This window comes from Corvus kubaryi, unplaced genomic scaffold, assembly GCF_017639235.1.
Source record: "Corvus kubaryi isolate FWS band 111438036 unplaced genomic scaffold, C.kubaryi_AGA036_p1.0 65366, whole genome shotgun sequence".
Classification (NCBI taxonomy): Eukaryota; Metazoa; Chordata; class Aves; order Passeriformes; family Corvidae; genus Corvus; species Corvus kubaryi.
Genome location: NW_024581947.1, coordinates 148,967 through 173,923, shown reverse-complemented (window position 1 = coordinate 173,923; position 24,957 = coordinate 148,967). Strand labels below are relative to the sequence as shown.

Here is a 24,957-nt window from a genome sequence, read left to right as displayed (position 1 = left end):
ACAGCGATATACAAATAATAAAATATTGAAATATTGGACATAATCAATTCTCATTTCAGTAGGACAGTTGGATATGGGTTTTGGTTGCATGTTTTGGACTCTTCCCTGCACGTACATTTCCTCTATATGAATGCAAACATATCCAATTTTTCTTGAGTTTTTCTCCAGAAAAACTAAGAAAACAAAGATCATTGTCCTTCTCCCTCTTTATGCTCTTTGCGTAAAGCAGTGACATTCTGGCAATACAACATGTTCCTTGCACTGAGAAAAGCTTGAGAATCAGCAAAACAACATTCCTTGCCACAAAATCAAATGTTTATTTCCATGAGCTTGGACAGCAGATTAAATCTCTCACAATTTTCACACAGTCATCATTCATTGGACACAGGGCCAAAGCATTGCTCCAATGTCCACTTCTCTATCCATACTCTTCTTGAAAACCATAGTTACAGACATTTTATCTCTTTCTAACCATACTTGCATTTTAAGACTAATTTATAAAACATATTATTTTGTCAGTTCACAAGGATAAAATGGGAGGAAGCAAGCATTCCAGTAGCCATCAGAGCGCTCCCCAGAATATGTTTTATTAATTTCCCAAAACAACTTTTCTTTACCAGTCATTTGGGTTTTTTTTCAAAAGCATAACAAGCTTCCTCTTGTTTAGAGGGTGAGTTTAGATTAGATTATTAGGAAGAAATTCTTTGCTGTGGGGGTGGTGAGGCTCTGAAAAAAGTTGCCTAGAGAAGCTATGGATGCCCCATCCCTGTAAGTATTCAAGGGAAGCCTGGATGGGGATTTGAGCAACCCAGTCTAGTGGAAGGTGTCCCTTGCCATAGCAGGGGTTGGAACAAGATGATTTTTAAGGTTCCTTCCAACGCAAACCATTCTGTGATCCCATGATTCTGTCCTTTGCTTTCATGTGTTCCTGCTGACAGGTTGTGAATTGTATTTATGTTCCCTGACCCAGATAGATACTTATGAGAAGATTATGTGCTTTCATACAATAGTTTCTTTGCTAGAGCCACACCAAAGGAACTAATGAAATATATGAACATACGAATTTTCTTATGGAAGCATGTTTTCTTTCTGTGTCAAGTCATGAAAGCTACTATCTCTTTAAATGAAGATAATCACTTTAATGTTGAGAAGATTTCTGAAATACAGTTTTCAGAATTCAGTAACATTCTGAATAGCACTTCAGGTGTTAAAAGAAGGCATCCAGTTGACAATATGATGTACTGTGAAATAACAGTCACCTCAAGCCATATGAAGCTTCTGCAGGGAGCTGCCCTTGTGTGATGTCAAATCCTCACATCAGGGCTGTCAACCCCTGTAATTTGTATTTTATTAAATGAAAATAGAATTTCATTCAGTTACAGTAAAACTCTTTACATGAAAACGTGATTTCCTATAATTTCTACATGCTACTCAGGACAAAGTGGTTTCTTGTCTCTACCTATTAGGTAGACAGAACAAGACAAGAAAATTTTGTATCATTTCTGTTTGATGAAGGTTTTAAGAGAGATGGATTATTTTCCCTAATCTAACAAATCACTCTTGGATTCATTCCAAATCAATTTACAAATAATTGTGAGAAACAATGAAGATATTTTGCAGATACACCTAAGGGTGCACACTTAGTGCAATAAGTAAATTGTTTTCATATAAGCAATTAAAAAACCTGTCCCGCTACAATTCCTCTATCAAACCTTTGATTTAATTGCAGATTCTGCCTGTCTACCACAATAAACCAAAATTAAAATTTATGCATCGTTTCTATTTCTGAAACAGGACTAAACAGCAGGACTAGAAGACATTGTTCACACTGCTGCATGTGCAAATGGATTTTTTTGCACAATCTATTTTAGGAATGTATACTTGGATGGCCAGCTAAGACTGAATTAGGCTTTTCTAAAATATAATGGAAAGGGAATGGATAAAAATAATTAGTACTAAAATTTTTGACGAGTTGACAGAAAAATAAAGCTATACTTCAACTTGATTTTTAGTCACATTAAGCAAACCATATGCATCCCTCCTTTTATATCTAAGTTTTCCTCATTTACAGTTATGTCTTTGTAATAAAGAACAATGTACCAGTCCTTAATCTGATATCAAATGGCAATATCTTCTCCCAAGACCCTTTGTAACTGTCTGTACTTTCTTATCCTCTGCTTTCTTACAACCATTACCATCCTGGGCAGCAGCAGCTGCAAAGGCAGTAACGTCCAGGAAAGGGAGAGTTCAAACATCATTATTTCAGTTCTACAGCATTATTTGTAAATGCCACAGGCTTGCTTTAATCTAATTAGCTTTAAAACTCCTGTGTTCACCCTTAACTAGAGAGTGCATTTACCTTGTTGATTCGAAGCTTTGTATTCCTTAGCTGATGCTGATATTTTGATCAGTGCCTGAGTGCTATAACTGACAGCAACACAGTGATACATTCAAAAATTGACAACAAAGTCAATCTTCCTGCTGCTCTCATGACTGCACACAGTTCTACATCATTCCAGCTCATTCATTAAATAAATCTATATAATATCTGCAAGTGGCTGAATAGTAACTAGTAAATTGAGTCACTGAAGGTTTTCAGCTTTTTTTCCCCCTCATTTTATTAGCTAGCAATTCCTGAATATGTATTTAAAAAAAAATAAACACAACAGTTGCAAAACTTTTCACTTTTTAAACAGGCAAAGAAAAGGCTGAAAACTTTATATATCATGTTGGTTTCAGCTTTCTTTCTCTACTACAGACAACTCCTATGATCTTTCTATGTGACGTCTCTCACCCTAGGAATAGGATGAAAATATACCACATCATTATTGTCCTTGATGTGACTGCATTCTTCCTATTATTAATCAGGCCAGACCAGATTTCTACAGGATCCATTCAAGCTGACAACCTCTAATCTGTAAAGTCCCTTTGAAACCGTGTTCATTTGCTTTTGCAGAGTTCCTGTGTGTACAAACTGCATGCTGTGTATTGATCAAAGTCCTTCTCTCCTGCATAGTATTAGCATCTTTATTAGCATACACATGAAATTGCATGCAAGTCTCTCTCAGAATCTCAGCTTTTGATAGCTGATGCATGGAACATCTAAATTGCAAACCATGGATGGATGGATGGAGGGATGGACAGATGGAAACTGTTTTGAATATAATGCTCTGAAGTACAAGTAGAAGAAAAAGGAAGATGGATGTGTCTACGATGTACAGTCTGGGCTACAGCTTCAGATGTGCAGCTGGGCCACATAGTCATATTTTTCAAGTATTGATGCTCTACTTGTTCTCATATTAATTTGAATTCTCAAGGTACCATTTCTCATTGACTCATTTTTTATTTTTCCTTGAATTTCTTCTTCTTGATTATCATCTCCCTGACATATAAAATGAAATAACAAACACAATTTGATCTAATGAACTTTCAAAATCAAATTTCCCCAAGAAAGTACAGATCTATACTTTAAATTTTCAACTATTATCCAATTCATCTTAGGTTACACTGAACACAAGAGTATTAGAAAGGAGATGGGCACCTAAAAGAATTTAATATTTACAGGATTTTGTTAAACGGCATCAAAAAAAAACCAGAATAATGTCTTTTAATTTAAAAAGCCTCCTTCAAGCTCCCCTCCTGCCCCCCAAGCTGGGTGAATTTTAAGATAGGAAAATGAGAATTGGAGCACTAGGAAAGAGGAAGATCAGACCAGCTGGAAGGTTTTTTATGAAACTACACATAAGTCCCCTTTATAGACAAACCTTACCTGAACAGAAGTCATCAGAGTATCTATCATACACTGCTTTGCAGTTTCTTTCATCACACTCACAAGTATCTCCATGAATATCTCCCCAGTCACCAGTTGGGTCAACATCATGGCATGTACATTCCCCACATACACATGTGCCTAAAAATGATAAGAAAAAAAAAAAAAAGACACAGAGATAGAAGATTAACTGTGTAATTTAGAGTAATAGCACTCTGATTACAGGAATTTGCACTTGTGAATTTTCAGCTCTCACAGGAATGCAGTTTCAAAGCTGCAAGTGATAATCATGACGTTGTGCATATCTTCTATGATTTGAAACCTTCTATGATTATTTAGTAGCAATACTTTATACAAACAAATTGGCTTCCTGTTCATGTTTCTTTTTGCTACTGAGCCTTGTTAGGAGTCAACAAAAAAATGTACCTCACAGAAGAGTTGTACATCTTTGACATCAACAGTAATTTGCCCTGTCAGTAATGACAATGAAAATCAATTCTGTTTAAATGACTTGGGCTTGGGCACAGGGGATAATTAATGGTTGTTAAAGCATAAACATTTAAACTACAAGAGAATCCAAACTAGCACAGCCGAAAATGTCTAGGAGGTCATTCTTTACCTATGAAGAACAACAGCACAGATCTACATGAAAGGATACTTTTCCACTTTTCCCAAGTCAATATTCAGGGCCACACCCTGTTGCTTACAATAAGAAGAAATATGAATATGACAGAAATACAAATTCGCATATTTTACTAATATGAAGAGAATATGCATCCTACTTATTTGGGGAAATCTGAAAAAAAAAAGCTCAACCAAACAAAAAAAGGTATTTTCTTTATTCAGAAATGCAAATATGCTTCAGGGCAACACACTCACTACTTTTTTTGAGATGCCAACAGGCTTTTAGAAGCAGCCTGACCTTACTGATGCATGCAGTTCATTTCTTGCAGAGTGGCTTCACCTTCTGCTACTCTGCCTACACCACTGTCATCTTATTTATGTTACTCTAAACAATATAATGCATTTGAGGACAACAGGACAGGATGACTAAACAGTACACATAGATATGGGCACATTGTCTAAAAAAAGGAGAAGGTCTACACAATCCAGCATGCGTGACATGAAGCAGGAAGGGCTACTACCCTGTTTAGTGCTAAAAACCCTGAGAGAGCCCTCAAGAAATTTGTGCCTAATTTTTTACACTTTAACAATTCAGTGACATTACTGAAGAAGAAGAAAAACATCCAACCAACCAACCAACCAACAAAAAGAGGAAGTGCCTCTGGAGAGTGATTAATCCTCCCAAAAACAACTTCAAAGTTAATTTGGATCAGCTGTCCTGCATGTCAGAATGCAGAACATGATCTCACCAAAGTTTAAAATCTAAATTTTCACATGTGGTCTAAGATGGTTGACTAGATAGAGCAGGGGAAAAGATAAGAACAATTTATCCATCTTAGTACTGAAAGAGGGTGGGCAGCAAGGTTAGCCTTGATACTTGATTTTAGAGGGCTCAAGACTGACAAGATGAACTGCACTTTTATCACAGGATGTATAAACACAGAACACTCAGTAATTAAGACTAAATGGAGCAGAAATACTTTCTTGGAAAGCAACTTCATGTTGTCAGAAGCCTACATAATTCTTATGAAGATAAAATCACAAATACATGACAGGCTAAAGACAGGGAAGTATCACACAAATGTACCTTTGTACAGGAGGTTGCAGCTACTCAGAACATCAGCTATGCTATTCACACAATTTCTCCCATTGCAATGCCAGTTTAAAGAAATCATCGCACATTAAAATTTCAAATTTGATTAAAAGCTTGCTTTGATGAGAAATTCTTTGCCAAGAAATTACTTTCTCAGTGCAAAGAAAGCATCTGATATGAAAACACTTTGATATCTATTATTTCCAGAACTACACAAAAATTTTATGCTAAAGTCCCAAGACTAAATGAGCCTACATGATCTCTGTATTTGAGCCAAGCTTTCAATTTCCTCCCAATTATGAGAAGAGAGTTTTCTAAATGCTCTCAGGATGATTAGATGTTCACAGTACAGCAGGTTTTGTCAGTAGAGATGTTTTTAAGAGAGGTATCTATGTGACTCTTGCTTATGTGCTACTATAATTATTCTGGCTTATTGTCAAAAAAAACCCAGTATTTTTTTTAACTCCTTGTTCAGTGAAGCTGAAGACAGCAGCTAGTGAAAAGCAACCTCATTTTGTGGGTGCTTTTTTCCTTTTTTTCTTTTTTTTTCTGCCAAAGAAAGGCAAAATTAGACAGATACATAAGGTAAAATTTAAATTCCAGAACTTTCTGCAAATAAAACCTCATATAGTTAGAAAAACTGTATGAAGTCTACCTTTCCAACTCTATACATTCCACAGCATTGTTACTGAACACTTCACAGGTGTTTTTTCAGGTTGTAGGGGAAATTAAATGCTTTGTGTATTCATTTTCCCCATTCAACTGTGGTTCCTAAGTCTTCTTTAAGAGGGAATCAATATATACAGTTCTGTGACCTTACAGCACCAGTTCATTCAAAGTCAAAAATCTGGTAATATTTTATTTTGCAAGGTAGGTATTTCACCAAAACACAGATGTACTAAATGACAAATTATCCTGCTCAGTCTTACTACAAAAATAAAGAATATGAACAACTTGGGTTTGCTTAATCAAGAAGTGGATGTGGATTTGTGTAAGTTTATACCAAAACACAGGTATCTACCCACTTGGAAGTGTATATCCAGACCTGAAATAGGTGAGAACAATGAGAAACTCTTAGCAAACACAATCTATGTCCTACTGTGGAGAATGCATAGAGTAAAATAAAAGCCAACTATATAAATATGTGTAGAAGGTCCATGCAAATGACACACCTCTGTTGCTGCAGATTTTCCCATCTGGAGATGTGCATCTTTTCTTGATCTCCCAGGGGGTGATGTCACACTGGAATTCACATTTATCTCCATGCCAACCAGCCTCACAGTAACAGTTTCCACAGTAACACTTTCCATGGCCTTAAGCCAAAACAAATTTTGTACAGTAAGAAAGAGGCAAGTTTTTAAAAGGCATTAACAATTTAACTGTTTTGATCTTTTCTCTTAAAAACTTTTAGTGCTGTACACAGAATAGAAACAATTTATAGACCATGTAGGACTACATAAAATAAGACAAAGTATATCTGAACTATACTTTTCCTTTAATCACAGATTAAATGTAATCAATAAACGCTAATTGACATAATTATTTTATCTTTTTGAACTTTTTTTTTTTTTTTTTACTTTATAGGTAAACTTTGAAGACTGTAATAAAATTTAAGCACAGTTTTACACATTAAGGCAGGAGACATACTTGGCATGTCTAAGAACACATTGTGTGTCCCTGACTCCTCAGATAAAATCAAGGTCCCTTTACTGCAACTATTATACACAGACTATGTTGTATATGGTTTCCCTTCTTACCAGTAAAGATTTTAGAACATGGCTAAACCAGCTCATAAAAGAGAATTATTTACAAAAAGAATCTTTCAGATGTTCATTTAACAAAACATACATTCCCAAAAAAGATGGTTGCATCATCTGAGCCTGGATGAAACCAGCTCTGGAACATTTTGATCTGCTAAGGTACCTGTGCCATGTGCTTAATGGCACAAAGCTCTTAAATTAAGTAGCTTCAATTCTTACTAATCTTAGAGCCCAAAGTTAATTCTTTAATAGAAGGATCGAGTCAGGATCTTGTTCTTTCTTGCTTTGAGTTCAGTAGATCTGGGCACCTCTGTCACAATCTGGTCAATTTATATCCTCAGTTATCAAGACTGCAAATTTTTCCTGTTTTTGCAGCTACACATGGAATTTTTGTTACAATTGTTTGGTTAAATGTCAAAAAACAATTAATTTAATTAGATAATTAAACAACAAAGACAATCTAAAATAATTATTATTACCAAGAGGTTGATCATTAACAGTGGACAGCAAATAAAAGGAAAAATACTAAAGGAGTGTAATAATTTGATCTAGAGGCAATTTTCACAGATTAAAACATCAGTACTTCATTCTTCACTCATACTTTTATACTCCTCAAATAAATATGAATTAAACAATAAAATTTGCCACTACCTCTTGTTGACAGGAGGAAAAACTGCTCCCTTAGAGTAAAAAGCCTTAGTTTAAAAAAAAGATCAGGACCAGAATTTAATTTGCTAGAAGATATGATACTTTAAAAAAAATAAGCTGTATCTTGATTCCAAAGTTTATGTAACCTCAAATAAAAAGTGATAGTCAGCTGACTGATAAAAATCCAATTGAAGATGGAAAAGCTTAACACATCTTTGCAACTTTGCCCTACCTAATAACTGATTTGCTAAAAAAAATGCAGTGCCCTTGTGCAAATATTAAAAGGCATGTCATCTATATCTCAGCACAACATTGTATGCTTTTCCAGGATAAAATCCCAGCTCACAGTTGAGGAAATGATGTGCCTTTGACCTTAAGTTCATGGGCTGTCATACACATTTTTCCTGCATAAGGCCTGGTTCAACACATGATTTTGTATTGTAGATATTTGTTAGAAAGTAAAGCAACATATAACACTCATAAGTTGTGTGCATAAACTTTTCAGCTTACAACAACCTAGCCAAGTCAAGCAAAACATTAGTTTATAACTTATACCTTACTTTAGAAGACTCCAAAAATTCCATGAGGTAGCATGGCTTTAATACTGATCAATCACGGACTTCAGAGACTTCAATCTACCAACACTTTCTGTCCCTTTATATCCCTTTGAATCCTCCATACATATAAGACTAGTTTTATACACAGATGCATTTGGTCTTTTCGGGAATACAGCATGAGTGGATGAGACAACAGGAAATAAAAGCTAAGAAAAACCTAACAATACAAACCAGCAACAAAACAGGCGTGGGGAAAAAAAAACAGACAAAAACACCAGTAGGAAAATTTTCTGGAACTAAATGAATGACAATTTTTTTATCATATTTGGTACCATATGCAATGGTTAGAAGCAAATATAAATGGAATCACTGGCACATAAAAATTGTTGCACTCCATTCATTTTATTTTAGGCAATTACTGGAAATACTATGCCCTGCTCCTGAATCTGGACTTTGGAGGACCTTTCTGTATACCCTCATTTAAAATACCTACTTAATCCTAGGACTTAAAAAAATAGTTCTTTTTGCCTTCAAAGACACTTAAATATAATTTATTTTGCTGTCTATATAAGGAAAAGACAGAGGAAGCTATTTTACACAAGTACTCTCTCTCTTTATACACACACAGAGGAAGCACTACCACCAGATAGTGCTTCCACCAGTCTAGGAGCAGACTGGAACACTCTTGTGTGCGTATGGACACAATCTTCACGTGTGTAGCTTGAACAAAGTTTGTAGCACCTTCCAGCTCAAGGACAAGCCTCCTTCGTAATATAGGCAACAGCATTTATAATGCCATAAATGTTGTGTGTTAAACAATATTTAACTGCCAGGTTCCTGCCTTATAATGACATGAAAAAACAGTTTGAATTTCAGTTGCTTTTCTATCTATCAGCAGAGTTCATTCCATCTTATTTTCTTGCCTTTCCTGTCGCAGGTGATTTTTTTCCTTACTCATTCCTTTCTCTTTTTATCTTCTTGCTTCTGAGTTATCATCCTACATTTATTCTTGATATTTTTAATTTTTGTTTCCTTGAAAAAATTCCTAATAATCTATTTTCTAGTTTTGGTTTGGGTTTTTTTTTTTGTATGTCGTCCATTCTGCTCTCTCTCATCTGTGCCACAATGTTCTCACATTCCTCATATATTCTACTCAAGAAAGACACACTAAGCTATGAATTACCTTAGTGAATTATCCTGTACAATCCTCCTCGCAGCTCTTCCAAAAAGAGCAGTGTCACAGGATTTATTCATTCTTTAACCTTATGCTTAGTTCATTTTTGCATCTGAAATTTCTCCTTACAATTTGCAATCCAAAGTCTTGCAAATAGAGTTACTTTTAAGCCGTACATTCAGTAAAAATATTTTATAGAACCACACAATTAAATAACAGCCTGTATTAATCTTCATCATTTTTCTTGCACTCATTAAGATACATACCTGTACAAATCTCTCCTGTTTCATCATCAATGCATTCTCTGTCATCACATTCACAAAATTTGCCATACACCAGTCCATTTCCTTCTGAGTTTGCACATTTGCACCTGCCACACTGACATGTGCCTGTAAACATTTAAGAGATTACTCAATGACTGCAGATTATAGAAATTGTTTCATTAATCTGTCCAAGATGGTACATATTTTATTTCCGAGAAGGCTGAAATCTAAAGATCATCCACCCAAATAAAGACAGACACAGAAATTATCCATATCAACAAAAAGCCTAATCTTAGCTGTACAGAGATAGAGCACTCAAGTGCCTTGGAAGTGTAAAGCCGTTTTTTTCACAACATAAACCACAAAAGAAAGCATTCTGACATAATGAAAAGCCAGCACACTCAGGAAATGCAAAGAATGCAAATGGATTTGTAAACCGATCTCTCTTCTATCACCTCTCATCTGGTCACACTTTTGCTCCTTGGTGTTATGAGGAGGGTTGCCCCTCAGCTCTGTGGCTGCCTCCCTCCATGACCTGCCCTCCTGAATAGGAAAAAATTGCTTTATTGCTCCCTGGGAAAGAGGAATCCCCCCTTTTTCCTCAGAGGGTCTATCTGACCTGGGGCCATAAATAAACATATGAATGAGTTCCACAGTCCAAAAAAAATCACAAATGCATTAAAATGACATTAGAAACAGAAGTATTACTATGCCATTCATATAAGAAACCCCTTTTCCCTACCTCTGTCCCTACCTTTATTAAAATTGAAAGGGTAGGAACTTTGTGCAGTATGCCATTACTGGGGCCTTGTGGTCAGCTAGTAGAGATTTTTTAAAAATTCACAACATTCATACTCTTCACATGACTTCCATATGTATTTTAGAAAACACGGTTATTGGCACCAAAGAAGTTCTCCAAAATATAAGTTCTATGCTGATATTACACAAGATTGCAGAAACCAGTTGATGTTTTACCCTTACAAGCATAGCAGAACTTTTAATAAACGTCACGGTAATCCAAAGAAGAGAAGTATTGGACTCTGTGACAGACATGGCCATTCCAATAGAGTAAATTTTTAAAATGTTTGCAGGAGCTAATATAGTAAGGTAATACAACTGATAATACAACATAAGTAACTTACAGGGCTACAATTATTTTCAACAATTGCTTGGTAAACAAATACAAGTGCAATTTTTGAGAAAACAGTTATGATTACAGACAATTCCTGAACAAGAAAGAAGATAAAACAGAAAATTGATTCCTATATTGGGTATCTAAACAGGTCAGAGAGACTCTGTATCATAAAAATGTTCATTCCTTCTGTTGCCAAAAGCAGATATTGCTCACATAGACAACTCAGTTTAGGCAGATGCCCTAGTTGCTCTGACAAATGATAAGGAACAGAGTCAGAAAACTGAAATTTTAGGTGGATCTTGATTGATTACCAAAAAAAAAATTACAATAAATGATTATTTGTGTGACACCAGAGCACTGATTTTTAACAGCTCATGTCATCCCTTCCTATCTTTTATTGGCAATTACACAACAGAGCTCAGACCCTAATGACAGCGCTAGTAGCAAATCAAAAAGCAATCTCACCAAGACAAAATACATATGGCTACAGCCCATCAAAGTTACCCCAAACTCCTTAGTCAGTCTCATTGGAATTCCTGTCCTGTTTAATGCAAAAGCATTTATTCTTTTCATGATGCCACAAACACTTCCCCCTTAGCTACTTGGAGTGGTTATTATGCTATGTTCATTTTCCTGTGAAGACTGGGGGGCCACTTCTAACCAAGGAAAGAAATAGGTTCTTTTTTAAGAACTTTGACTAAATACCATGAACTATACTTATTTTTGAGAGTCAGTTTCTCATTTAGCTATCTCTCATTTCTCTCTTGATCACAGCTTTCATACATCTATTGTCATAAATTAAGTGTATCATTTACTCAGTATGCTGCATACTAATAGTTTTATGTTAAATTGGTTTCTTATCCTGTTGTGAGAACCAGCTTCTATGTAACAAGTCCCACAAATCCTTGGGATCCTTTGCTCATGTCAGGAACTAACTTGTGACAAATTCAGTTGCATGAAAATGTATGGACTCAACAGAAATTAAAGATTTTTAATTTCTGCAGCAATAGTGAGCAGAAGTGCGGTTCTTGAAACAGTCTTTCACTTGGAGATCAATGTAATGGAAAAACCAGAAGGCAATTTCTGGTCTCAAAACTTGATTGGTAGAAAATGCCCTTTAAAATGTACCATTCTTCAATGAAGTTTTCTAAAAAGCCATTTGGTTTTCCTCCGGTTTTGGGGTTTTTTTATTGAAAGGGCTTTCTATTTAAGTCAGGACTGTTATAAAACCAAACAATTACAGAAGAGACTGTTACCAAATCAAAACAGTGAAGATGGAAATGCTCCTTTAAATGATTCAGCGTATCTTCTACACACTATTTTAATAATCACAGGTACAATTTAAAAGTGTTTCAAAAAATTGTACCGTTTATAAATGTCTGGGAAATATATTTGCAAATGCCATTTCTTCATTCTGTAAACACAAACACATGATTTGTTGCTGCCTGTTCTGAGCTTCCCCTCCCCTCCCCAAGACACTTGCCTCTGCCATGTGCTCTGAGCTCCTTTGTTCCAACCACGGGCAAAGCCAAATGTAACTCAGACTCTTCAGAAGTGTCTGATTGGCCGCTCACCCCGGGTCCGCCCCCAGTCCGCCCCTTTCCCCTTCTCCCAATAAAAGTGAAGATCAAGGGAGGCCCCGCCCTCTCTGGCTTTTCAACTCTTTCTGCGAACGTCTCTTGTCGCCTGTTTCTTTTTGAAAGCATCTAACTGCGGGAAATTAGGCGAGCAGAGAGCTATATTTCTCCCTCTTTGCTTCTGCTGGTGGTATCAGCTTTGCAGCTGATACAGGTACCGATTTTAGAGCTACTGAAATGCTGGATTGCCCGTGCTACCTCTCTAGGTTGCTCAAGGCTTTCTAAGGCATTGAACTACGAGCGCTAGCCGGTAAAAAGCTGAAAAGATACCTCCTCAATGATAGAAATTACATCATTTCCTGTGATAATGCCATTATCACAACATTTTGATGAGGAATAGAAATGACACAGCTGGAGTCTCATCAAATCAAAACAGCTATGGATAAACCAGAGTACTAAAGTAGGTGTTCTGAATCAGTGTACATTACATGCACAGAAACAGGCCTTTAGGAAAATTAAACATTTTAGTATACATACAGTTATATCTCAGTCTCTTAAACATACTCTACAAAATTACTAGTTAGAAACGACAATGATTCTCAAGATAACACTGGGAGACCACTAAGGTATCAAAAGCAACAAAAGACATCTTACCTGCACCAGAACAGATGATATCTTGAGAATTCTTGCACATTTCATTGCTTTTCTTCCATGTAAGATTGCAAGTAGTTGGATACTGACAAGCTTCACCATACCAGCCTTCATCACATTTGCACTTCCCACAGTCACACTTTCCATGGCCTAGCAAAGGAAGGAAAGAGTGTGTCAAGTCCCTTATTTTTTCATTCAGAAAGTGGTATTTTCTTATCCAGCTTTTAAAATAGATTACATCAATTACATTGTTAAATGAACATGACTAACAGATTAACTTAACATAGTTCATATACAATAAAAAATAGAAAGGAGACAGCCAGCACATGGCTTCACCAAGGGGGAGTCCTGCTTGACTAACCTGTGCCCTTCTATGATGGAGTGACTACATCAGTGGACAAGGGAAGGGCTACAGATGTCATTTATCTGAACTTCGTAGAGCCTTTGACACAGTCCCCCACAACATCCTTCTCTAAATTGGAGAGAGATGGATTTGATGGGTGAACTGTTAGGTGGAAAAGGAATTGGTTGGGTGGTCACATCCAGAGGGCAGTGATCCACTGCTCAGAGTCCTGAAGGACACCACTGGCAGCTGGAGTCCCTCAGCGGTCTGTACTGGGACCAGTGTTATTTAATATCTTCATTAATGACATAGGCAAAGGGATCAAGTGCACCCTCAGCAAATTTGAAGGTGTCACCAAGCTGAGTGGTGCAGTTGACACACCTGAAGGATGTGATGCCATCCAGAGGGACCTGGACAGTATTAAAAATGCCCTAGGGTATATCACCGTGTCCCGCAGCCTTAGGGAGGAGGAGAGAAGATCCAGCAGGCAGGAACTGTGCAGCAAGATTGATTTATTTAATTATTTTACAAACTCTTTTATAGACTTTTTTCTTCATAGTGTAATTGGACAAGGATCAGCCACCCCTTGGGAGTGATTGGCTAGAATCCTAAAACATCCATTGTCGAAATATTTTTCTACTATAGTATAAACAAGGCTTCTCAAGGTTGCAAGTGTTTCATTCTTTACAGAACTCTGCTACCATCTCTGTGAGAGAGAAAAGTCTCTCACAGACTTAGAAAATAGCAAGAAAATCCTTGCTAGAAGCATTTTTGTATCCACAGGACAGGCTCAAGAATTAGGTGCCTTGGAATCTCATGAAGCTTAACAAGACCAAGTGCAAGGTGCTGCACCTGGGTCAGGGCAACCCGTGGTATCAACACAGGCTGGGGATGAACAGATCAAGAGTAGCCCTGCCCAGAAGGACTTGGGGGTGCTGGTGGTTGAGAGGCTGGACAATTTTCACTACTTATGTTGCATACTAGGTATCATTTCTCACACTAACTTCCAGATGCAAATTTTTATCACTTCATTCTTTAGCATTCCTATACAATTTTAGGTAGTAAATGTGAAAACAGTTTCAACTCTTTTAAATTAGGGCATTCAATTTTAAAATAAATATCTTTTGAATATATATTTGATTTACAGAAGATTCCCTCCCTATCACTGCATCTTAAAAACAGAATCTAATTGCGGTCTATTTTTAACGCATTGCGGTTAGAGTCAACAGCCTGAAAAACACAACCTCAGTCTGCTGCCAGTAAGAAGGAATTTAAATAACTATTGTAAATACACAATTTTAATTAGAAAAGGTAGTCTCTTTTGTTGCTCAATAAAACTTTGCTTGCCTTCCAATATGGTCCTAAGACATGATAGTTCAATAGCTGCAAAACACATAAACCAAAACCATAAGAGAACATGCTAGTTCTTGTTTTAGAACATGAATTTCCACCTTAAAAATTGCTGAATAACTCTCCATTGGTAAAGGAAAAGAAAAAAAATTATAAAATACAGAATAAAAAACCTACTCTAGTGGCTACTCTGCTTCACCGACAGACAAGTGGTGGTGAATCCTAGGGCAGCTTACAAAAAAAGTAAAGAAAAAAAATAACTGTTTTCCTTCCTTTGAAGGATTACTTGTCACTATGACTTTGCATTCTCTATATGAGACACACTTGTGATTTAACAGTTTGATGTCTGCTGGTGAAAAAAAGATATTCTGATAAAAGTAGGACTCATTTTCCCATTCCCATGTCTGAATGACAGAGTAAGGCAGAAGTCACTCCTTATAAGTTATTACCAATGGTCCAGCATAACCTCTCTCAGTTAGAGACAGAGATGCACTAATCTAACACATGATGCATGAAGGGAAAACAATAATTTCACTTAAAATGCACACAGCCTATTTAAAGAAGATTAATAAAATACTTTCATGAAAGTGGTTATACAGAGCAGTTTCTTGGCTTTATTTAACAAGAAAATACAAAAGAAAAGAAATTAATTAAACTTTGAGAAGTAATGGAAGATCACTTGCGTGCAACTGAAAGAAATTGTCAGGAATCTAACTAATATGAATTTGTAAGATTACACGTGTGATTTTCACCTTGACCATCCCTTAAAATATATCACTTTTTCCATTTGGATTGTTTTTTTTAAAATGTAAAGCAATGGCAACATTCTGCCCAAAAATTTGGGTGAGAGGACTATACTGAAGCATAGAAGGCCATAAAACTGCCTGCAATAGCTTGTATACTTTGCTGCATCTTCCCTGTCACATGGAGGATGCAGTAGATCTGCAAATCAGTTTGACATAATCCTCTTCTTATTACCCACGTGTACCAATATTATTGTCTTCCTCATGGCAAAAATAATGATGTGATGAAGTATAAATCAAGTAGGTGATAAACTGTAAGAAAATTAAAGAAAGCACAGAAGTTTTCTCATTGGGTTTAGATTTCTTTCAGAAAGGTTTTTGTAGGATCCCATTTGTTGCGTACAAATTTCTGCATTATTTAGAAATCAAATAGTATTATGAAATAGTAAATAAGGAGTAACTAGCACTATGAAAATTATGAGGTGAGATTGAAGCTTCCCAGAAAATAAATTCTAGCAATAAAGAGTAGACCCAGGTATTTGAGGATGTGACACATAACATGAGAGAAATGAAGTATAAGACCTCACTAAACAGTTGGTGAAGAAAGCTGTATCCCAAAATGATGATACATTCATTCTAATTTTTTTAGAATAGCTGTTACACAAATAAATGCTAAACATAAATAAATCAGAACCTCACTTTAAAGAAAAACCCAACAAAACAACATCAACAAAAAAATAGAAAACAAGGAAATAAGGAAGACTCAAGAAAAAGCGGTAATTCCTTTAAGAAAAAGACTGGCTGTGGACTGTGAAAAACTTGCAGCTTCAAACATGTGGAGAAACCTTTCATAACAAAGGGCTCCATTTCTAACTAAATGAGCAGTCATCTCAGAGAGTATATCCAGATTATGCAGAAAGCTTGTACAGTGGAACATAAAACTAATATGCTAGGAAAACTGTCAGATGTCAGAAAATACATGAAGAAAGTGAGAACAGAAAATGTTAGGCAGGGTCATATCTTGCAAAATTGCAAGTTCTAAAATGTACTTTCATCATCCAAATAAAAAGAAAACAGAAAAAAGAGTGGCTTCACCAAGCAGCAAAACCCAGTTAAGATTAAAGACAATTTACAGGCAGTCCAAAACAAAATTAATATGGGGATGTTGACTACCAGTAGCAAATGCAGTGTGGCTAATGACATGCTCTGTGGGAATGAAAATTATTCATCTAAGATGAGAAGAAAACAAAGACATAAAACTATTTTTAAGGAAGTGTCTAGACCTAGAGGCCAAGACCCCATAATCTCCATTTGAGAGTACTTAAAATACTTTTACAATAAATGGCAGTTCAACAACAAAGACTTTTAATGAATCTATCAGGCTGGAAATCAACTGTCTGAAAAATAAAACCTAGCTTTTATTTCTTTTAAGCAAAAGGAGTGAACATGATCCAGACAACATAAAAACAAGTGCCTGTGACCTCATGAGCTATGCCAGGATTTGAAATAAACTATGAAGCATTGCATAGCTAGAGACACTGAAGTAATGAAAATGGAATATAAGAAATAACAGCTTTAACCCAAAATAGACTATCATTATGCCAAAACAGCCTGGCATATCTTTTTATGAGATAATGAATATTGTAAGAAAAGGAACATATGAAATCCATGTGATAGGATCATGTATGTTGGATACAATGCCATTCAAGAAAAGAAAAATTATTCTGGATAAAATGCTCTAGAAATGCAAAAGAATCACAACGTTGTTTAAAGGAAGGAAACAACATTAGGACAAAAGAGGATATTACTGGAACAGAGGATGATGACTGGCTATGTTTCAAATGATGTTTCTGGAACTGTGGGTGTTTTACTGATACTGATACAAAAATTCAGATAACACCAACAACATTTGGCAATAACAAACCTCTAAAACCTCACTAAAGAGGTGAAGATGAAAGATCATACAAAAATAACTGGACTGACAATCTGAAGGACTGAAATAGTAAAAGTGGATTGAAACTGGAAATACAAGCACAGGATCACACACTAGGGGCAAGGAAATGATGTCACAGGCTAAGATCTCTCCAGTTGGAAACAACAAGAAGACTATGACTGCATATTGACATCAGTCCTGGAAAGATGGCGTGACTAAGCCTTTAGCTGACGAGTGTCTGAGATGTGCCCATTGAAGAGATATCATTAGGGACCGGAACCAGTAACAAATCCACATCTGAAGTTATGCACACAGTGTATGTGATATGGTCCTGAGCCCAGTTTATCCTTTAAAACTGCCATTAGGTCTCTAAACCTTGGAAGATTGATGTCAAGTTTCCCAGGGAAAACGTGAAGAATTTTAACCACGTAGAAAGTTACAACTGGTTGGGAACTAAATCATCTGAGCAGAAAGATGGTAATTTAAACCACAAGCATTAGGCTCTGATCACATACTTTTGTGATTAGACACCTGACCTCAACCCAAGTGCCTTCTAAAAATATTTTTCTACCATATATTTGCATGCCTACAGGTGCAAGAGCAAAGGTAAAAAGGTAAAATCTCTGACGAAAAGTTCTGAATCCACATCTGTATTGCACATATTCAGGGCATCAGTTTGGAAGCCTGCTTTTGCTGAGCTCTGTCTGTAATCCATCATGAGAGACAGGCACTTCTGCAGAGTGACTCAGGTCCTGTGTAGGCTGAACAGTCCTCAGAGGTTGTCCGTCTTTCTTCACTAAACTGCTGGGAAGCTGGGACTTTGGAGTTCGATGCATCACTAGATACACTTGCATGCAAATACAGATTCATTTATGTTCTTTTGCTTCACTCATCTATACAATATTTTATGTCAGGTTTTAATTATTCTGACACACTTTGAATAAAAAAGGAGCATGATGTCAGCCTAGTTATAGGTTGAACTGCATCAGTTTATAAAAACAATTACATTAAATAATTATTGGATGGACCAGAAACTAAGTCTGAATGTTGCTTTCATTTTTATGTGTCTAGAGAAATTGCAGCATTCAGTAGTGCTATTGTAATTTTTGTGCGTCTTACTGGAAAAGATTCCCTCCACCTTTGTACCCGTTTTCATTAACTTTTTTTATTACATACTAATGTGTGGTGGCCAGTGAGCCTGTGGTATCAGGAAACAAAGAGAGTCCGCTGGTGGGACAGTCCCAAGTACCAAAAGATCCTCCCCAGGTTAGGGTGAACAGAAAAGGCTTCTCCCAGGATGCTCTGTTCGGTTATGTTAATCTCCCCCAGTTCTCCTTCCCTGGTTGGCCTGTGGTCCCTCTGCCCCTTTGTTACCTTATATGTCCCATGCCCTCGAAGGTTCCCCATGCCAGGTTCCCCCCATTGGCCCTTGCCCCATTGCCACTCTCCCAGAGTTTCCCCATTGGCTCCCGTTCCCTAGTCCCGCCTGTGTACCACCCCCGTGCCCTCAGATCATTGGTCTTTGATGCTTGATCCACTCCCATACTTAAACCTGGACCCCTTCATAGTGTGGCTGCAATAAACCTCATCTGTGGAACCCCATACGAAGACCCTTCCTGCCTCTTTGCTGTCGACTCATATTAGTGGAGCTATCCGTGTGTGCGTGCACGCGCGTGTGAGTGTGTGGTGATGCTGCCGAGCGGCTTCACTTTGGAGACGCTTTTAGGAAGGTGGCAGCACCCGCACTCTGGCACCGCAAAGCTGCAGCGGCCGGCTAGCGACAGACTAATGTTCACCGTGACTGAAATCTGCTACATCCTTGTGGTTAAACTTTCCATAGGCAATGAAAGCAGTCAAAACAAACTACTTTCTTTGTCACCTCTCATGCTATTGGTAAGTGCGTGTGAGAATGTATGCATGTTTATCTGCCATGACTATCTTTTCTAGAGAGCAGTGGTGGGGCACAGAAATGTAGACTTCTTAACAGGGAACAAAAATAATAAAAGACTGATCTTGATGTTACGAGCTTGAATTGGAAGAAAGGTGACTGGGTTCAACTGCTGTATGTTTCATTTTCTGGATAACCTCTAGCACACGACAACATCACCAGGAGTCCAAGGGATGAGCTTAAAAACTCTTCTTTACAAAGCAAAAATTGGTAATTGACTTTGTAATAGAAATTTTGGTAAGGATAAACTTCTTGGTAGTTAAGAGCTTTCAGATGTTACATATGACTAGAGGTAGCTAATTTGAAAACAAACAGCCAAATGAGGCAACATACTACCTTTGAAATTACATGTAGTCACCATTTTTCTCAGCAAGATGAATAGAGCACTCCCTGTCCAGAAGGAACTGTGAAACTATGGTCATGCACTTACTAAACTGCCAAAGCTTTTAAATAAATTCTTGGTTCATTAAGTAAACACAACTGGAAATACTGGTTTTGGAATAATACCTATATATGTGGTTGTGCCACATTAGTTATAGCAAAGTAACCTTCACTTCAAAAGAAGTGTCTTGAGTGCAAAGATCCAGGCTGTTTGACCAGGCATTAAAATACACTCAGATGTCCTTGCTGTCACGTATTTTTGATAACTAAAGCCCAATTATTCTATGTAAGAACACAATTGAGGGCAGTTCTTATTTTAAAATTGTAATGGAATCAATTTTCTACAGGCAGGTGAGATGCTTATACTAAGATAAGGATTTCTCTCTCAAGCATGAAGTCAGTCATCAGAAGAAAATCAGCAGCTGGCATGCTAAATGAATTGGGCACATTACTATGCATTTTTAGCAACCCCTGAGTGATTCCTGAAGTGCTTTTCAAATCTAAAAAAATCAATTCACTAAATAGGTAAAGAAATATGAAGAATTTGTTGTTATGGATTCCAGATTCCGACTGGGATATTAGATAGGAAGCATGATTAAGTTGTAACAGTTGACAACTTTGGAAAAAAAATTAAAAATTGTTCTGCACTTTCAACTTAGACCAGCACAGTGAAGATGTTTTTAATATTTCTTTCCAACGGGATGACTTTCTTTCTAGTAGTTAGTGAAATAGATTATGCTACTTTACACCAATGTAAAGCTAGTGAAAACATTTCAGGTTATACTAAGATAGGATTTGAAAAAAAGACTGTTCTATTTAGCTGCATTTGAGATTCTCAATAACTGTGCCTGGAATTCAGATGAAGCATTTCTCTGAATCTCCTTTTCAGAATTGTTAGAGTTGCAGTTTCAGGGGGAAAAAAAATAAGAAGAAAGTTGGTATTATTACTTTTTTTCTCTATCCCTGTATGTTTAATTAATCTCTTTTTAGGGTTGGGGTCTTGGTTGTCTGTGTTGCACTACCTCCAGCAAAAGCCAGGTCTTCTTGACCTTTGCAGTATGCCCAAGGGATTCTGCCCCTGCTGAAAGGAGGTTCAGCAATGCTGGGGTTTTCACAAAAATACTGCCTCCTCCTCCTTCACATCAACCTCTTGTTACTCTCCCTGTGATGACAGGATGAGGTTAAACTATGGATTGACCAAGGGGACTGGTTGGAATTTAGAAATAATGCTCAGAAAAGCCAGGGGGAGATTTCAAGGGAAAAGCTGCCTAATGATAGTAGAACATTTCAAGCCAATTTTGTCACTGAAGCTCCTTTATCAACAAGCCTCAGTGCTGATAAGAATTTCATCAGAGATTTTAAAAGCAACACAATAGGCCCAGAGACCTATAAGGAAGAAAAGAAATTTAACCTTATTTATTTCTCAAAAGGCTATTAAAAATGAAAAGAAAACTTACGACACTGGAACTTAAATGCTCTCACATTAAACCAGTTTATCTGTGTTTATTTAGGGTATCCCGACCTTGAAGTAGCCCAGAGTAACAGACAAAACCACTGAGCACTGGGCTGTGGGCAGCCTGAGTGACTGAGTCACTCTGACAAGAGCACACAAGGTCTCTAGCAGAGTCTGCCTCTCAGCACTCTAGTGATTGGATTCCCCACTTGTATTTAAATTTATCTGAAATGAACTTTCAGAGTTAAAATGAAAACTGATGACAAATCATTTCAATCTAGTCATTACTGGAAACACTTTAACAATGAAAACATTATAAATGTCATTAAATCAAAATTCCAACAGAGGTACGGATAAAACCTAAATAAACTACTGTAGATACTTTCTAAGAAAAAGCAAAAAAATTTCTCTTGTACTTGTGCTGTGTGCTGCAGGGATTGCTTAGAACAATGTTTTAGTAAACAAATATCAGATAGGGTTTTAAAATGAAAAAATCAATCAGAACCCACATTAAAATACAGAAAAATTACCAGAGATAGGTGTGAAGGCATGACTGCTGATGGTATTTAATTTTCAGGTTATGAATCAACTAGACACAGGGACTATTATCCGTACTCTACAATATTATTTATAGCAATAACATCATTGTTTCATGTTGACTTGCGTCAATGTGAAAACAAAAGGTTTTAAATCTTCTAATCATCTCTCAATACAAGTTGTGCAGATAAGCTGATTTAAAAGTACTATTGCTAAATTTGGAGATTAAAAGCATTAGCATTTGCAGAAGAGTATTTTAAGAAAACACTTAAAATTTGCATCAACACGATACATGCGTGTATTAGATAAATACACTAATATAAATAAGAAACTATGGATCAGATCAAAAAATACCTTAAAATCAGTATCTTTAGAAATTAAAATAGGCTAGAAATTTAAAAAATAAAACAAAAAGTAAAATAAAAAAATTTGCTCCCCCCTGGAAGGCATGAATAGTCTCTAGTACTGAGACTGTAGTTGTCTTTCTCTGCCCAAAGAGGTCATCATGAATGATTTTACTTAGTCTTGGAATTTAAAACTATACTTACTGGCAATTGCAATTCCACTGACAAGATTAGAAACTAAAGTAATGCTTATAAAAGGTTTTTATTGCATATACTGGTCATAGTACTGTTTTTTTAATATATGCTATTATAATCCTATATTTTAGAATTTCAGAACAAAAGTTTCTGAAAGAGGCCAGGAAGTATTTTCACTCTTTCACACAGTATAAATTTTAAAAAATTTTTCCCCCTCAAATATCTGTCTCAGCAAGAGACATATAGGTGCCATTGTCTCCTGTGCTCTTAAAATTTCTCTGCACACAACTCTTTGTGTTGGGTTATACAGTTGTGTAGCCCTTTCTACATCTCCATCCGTCTTCCACTTAAATGCCTAACAAGGCATTAGAAATGACTGCTTTCAGCAAATAAACACAAAAACAGTACAATAGGTAATAATTCTTTTTAATATCAAAGAGTTCCAGATGACATTAAAAAATGTTTTTGGAAGTTCATTTCATGGCAAATTCTGAAATAGTTTTTTCATAATTGTTTAAAAGAAAAAAAAATTAAGCAAGATATAAAAGGTTTCCAAATGTTTCTACTCCAATTTCATTGTTTCCAGTTGCAACACATGACAGGTAATACATATTTTTAGCACACCTATGTACTGGACAGTGCTCTGAGACCAAATGGTCTTTCATAGCTTGAGTCTTTTACTTGAAGTGTATATAAAACCCACAGTTGTATTTGTAAAAAAAAAACCTATGTTTTATTACTACACATGTGTAATTAGTAAGTTTGTGCCTATGTATACATACACATAACTCAAGAATCAAAGACAACACACATTTTTTCTCTACCTGTAGTAAGAAGGTCCAAAAGACAAGAGAAAATAAATTATACCGCTGCTCAGTGACATGTCTTTTTCTCCCTCTTGGCTATGGATTCAAATTCCCTGTAAAGTGAACTGACTCAATTTTAATAAAAATCAATTGGATATTGTGAATGAATCAAATGAAGGAAAGCAACACTCAGCTGAATCAGCTCCAGTTTGTTACACTGGAGGTGGCACAAGTTGATATCATTTTAAAAGTGACTCACGCTGTTTAGACAGATGATATAAATATCTCAGGGAGACAGAGATAAATTAGTTTTATCCATCAAAACAGTCTACAGTCAAGGTTTCCATTAATAATTCAATTTTTCTGTAAAAGATTTCCTACTTATTTTTAACCAAATGGTTTCTTTTTTTTTTTTAGAACAAAAATAATCAACTTTTGAGTAAGAAGGTCTTCAAATAGGCAGAGCAAGTATTCTTTGGCTTCTCTAGAAGACTGCTTTTCCATATATTACTTTCCCAGTGTAGACTTTTGCACAGATACTGCACATATCAAACAAAATTATACCTGAGAGATGAACAATTCCTTTCCATGAGATAACTTTCAGAGAAGTTAACCCTGGTGGGATGGGGGAGAGAACTGGAATGGTAAAAGTGAGAAAACTCGTGGGTTGAGGTGAAGACTGTTTAATAGGTAAAGTAAAAGCTGTGCACACAAACAAGACAAAATAAAGCGTTCATTCACCACTTCCCACCGGCAGGCAGGTGTTCAGCCATCCTCAGGAAAGCTGGTCTCCATCACACATGATTTGGGAAGAGAAACGCCATCACTCTTAACATTCCCCCTTCCTCCTCCTTGCCCAAGCTCTATATGCTGAGCATGACACCATATGGGATATCCCCATGGTCAGCTGGAACCAGCTGTCCCATCTGTGTCCCCTCCTCACTCCTTGTGCATCCCCAGCCTGCACCCTGGTGGGGTGAGAGGCAGAAAAGGCCTGGATTCTGTGCAAGCACTGCTCAGCAACAGCTAAAACATCCCTGAGTTGTCAACACTGTTTCCAGCACAGATACAGCCACATCCAACTACTGAAAGGAAAATCATCCCCAAAAAAGCCAGACTTTCCTGAGTCTAGTCAGTTTGCCATGTACTTCAGGTTGACTAAAAAATGTTGTCCCAGATACCCTTCACTGGCTCTTTCCATGGTCTGTGGCTACACATGACCTTTTGGGCTCTGTAAGCCTAAAAGCAATGAAGCAAACCTGACTGAAAAGAAATTTCTGATTCCCTGTGAGATTAAACATACTACCATCTCCCTATGAAAAACCCACAAATTCTGCATAGTTTTTTATTTTCAAAAAAAAAGGGCCACATAGATTTATTAAAAACTGTGCCTCCAAATGCCTGTGTCATTAGTACTGAAGAGATAGCTACAGACAGTAAGGCTAAAATATACCTAGCTAAGCACAAACCAAATGTTGCCAGTGTATCAGAGCTCTGAGGGGAAAAAAAATAAATCAGAAAGTTATTTAGGAGTAGAGCTATGTTATACACATTGCACATTCAAAATGAATCCAGCTGGTATTGCAGCTTACATAGAGCACAGGTTGACACCAAAAACTTGCTTTAAGGAGCGGATGAGCTCAGATTAGCTCTGTAACTTTTGATCTGCTATG

At 36.6% G+C, this 24,957-nt stretch overlaps 1 protein-coding gene across 2 annotated transcripts in view; it reads right to left on the bottom strand.

Annotated features, from left to right (window-relative positions):
- Positions 1–24,957, bottom strand: part of LOC121673364 (integrin beta-like protein 1) — a 134,413-nt gene that overhangs the window by 64,320 nt on the left and 45,136 nt on the right. For both annotated transcript variants that reach the window (XM_042046621.1, XM_042046622.1), the window contains exons 3-6: positions 13,255–13,401; positions 9,892–10,014; positions 6,659–6,799; positions 3,770–3,910 (exon numbers count right to left, since the gene is read on the bottom strand). In XM_042046621.1, the coding sequence (XP_041902555.1) occupies positions 3,770–3,910; positions 6,659–6,799; positions 9,892–10,014; positions 13,255–13,401 (552 nt within the window). The remainder of the gene's footprint in view (positions 1–3,769; positions 3,911–6,658; positions 6,800–9,891; positions 10,015–13,254; positions 13,402–24,957) is intronic.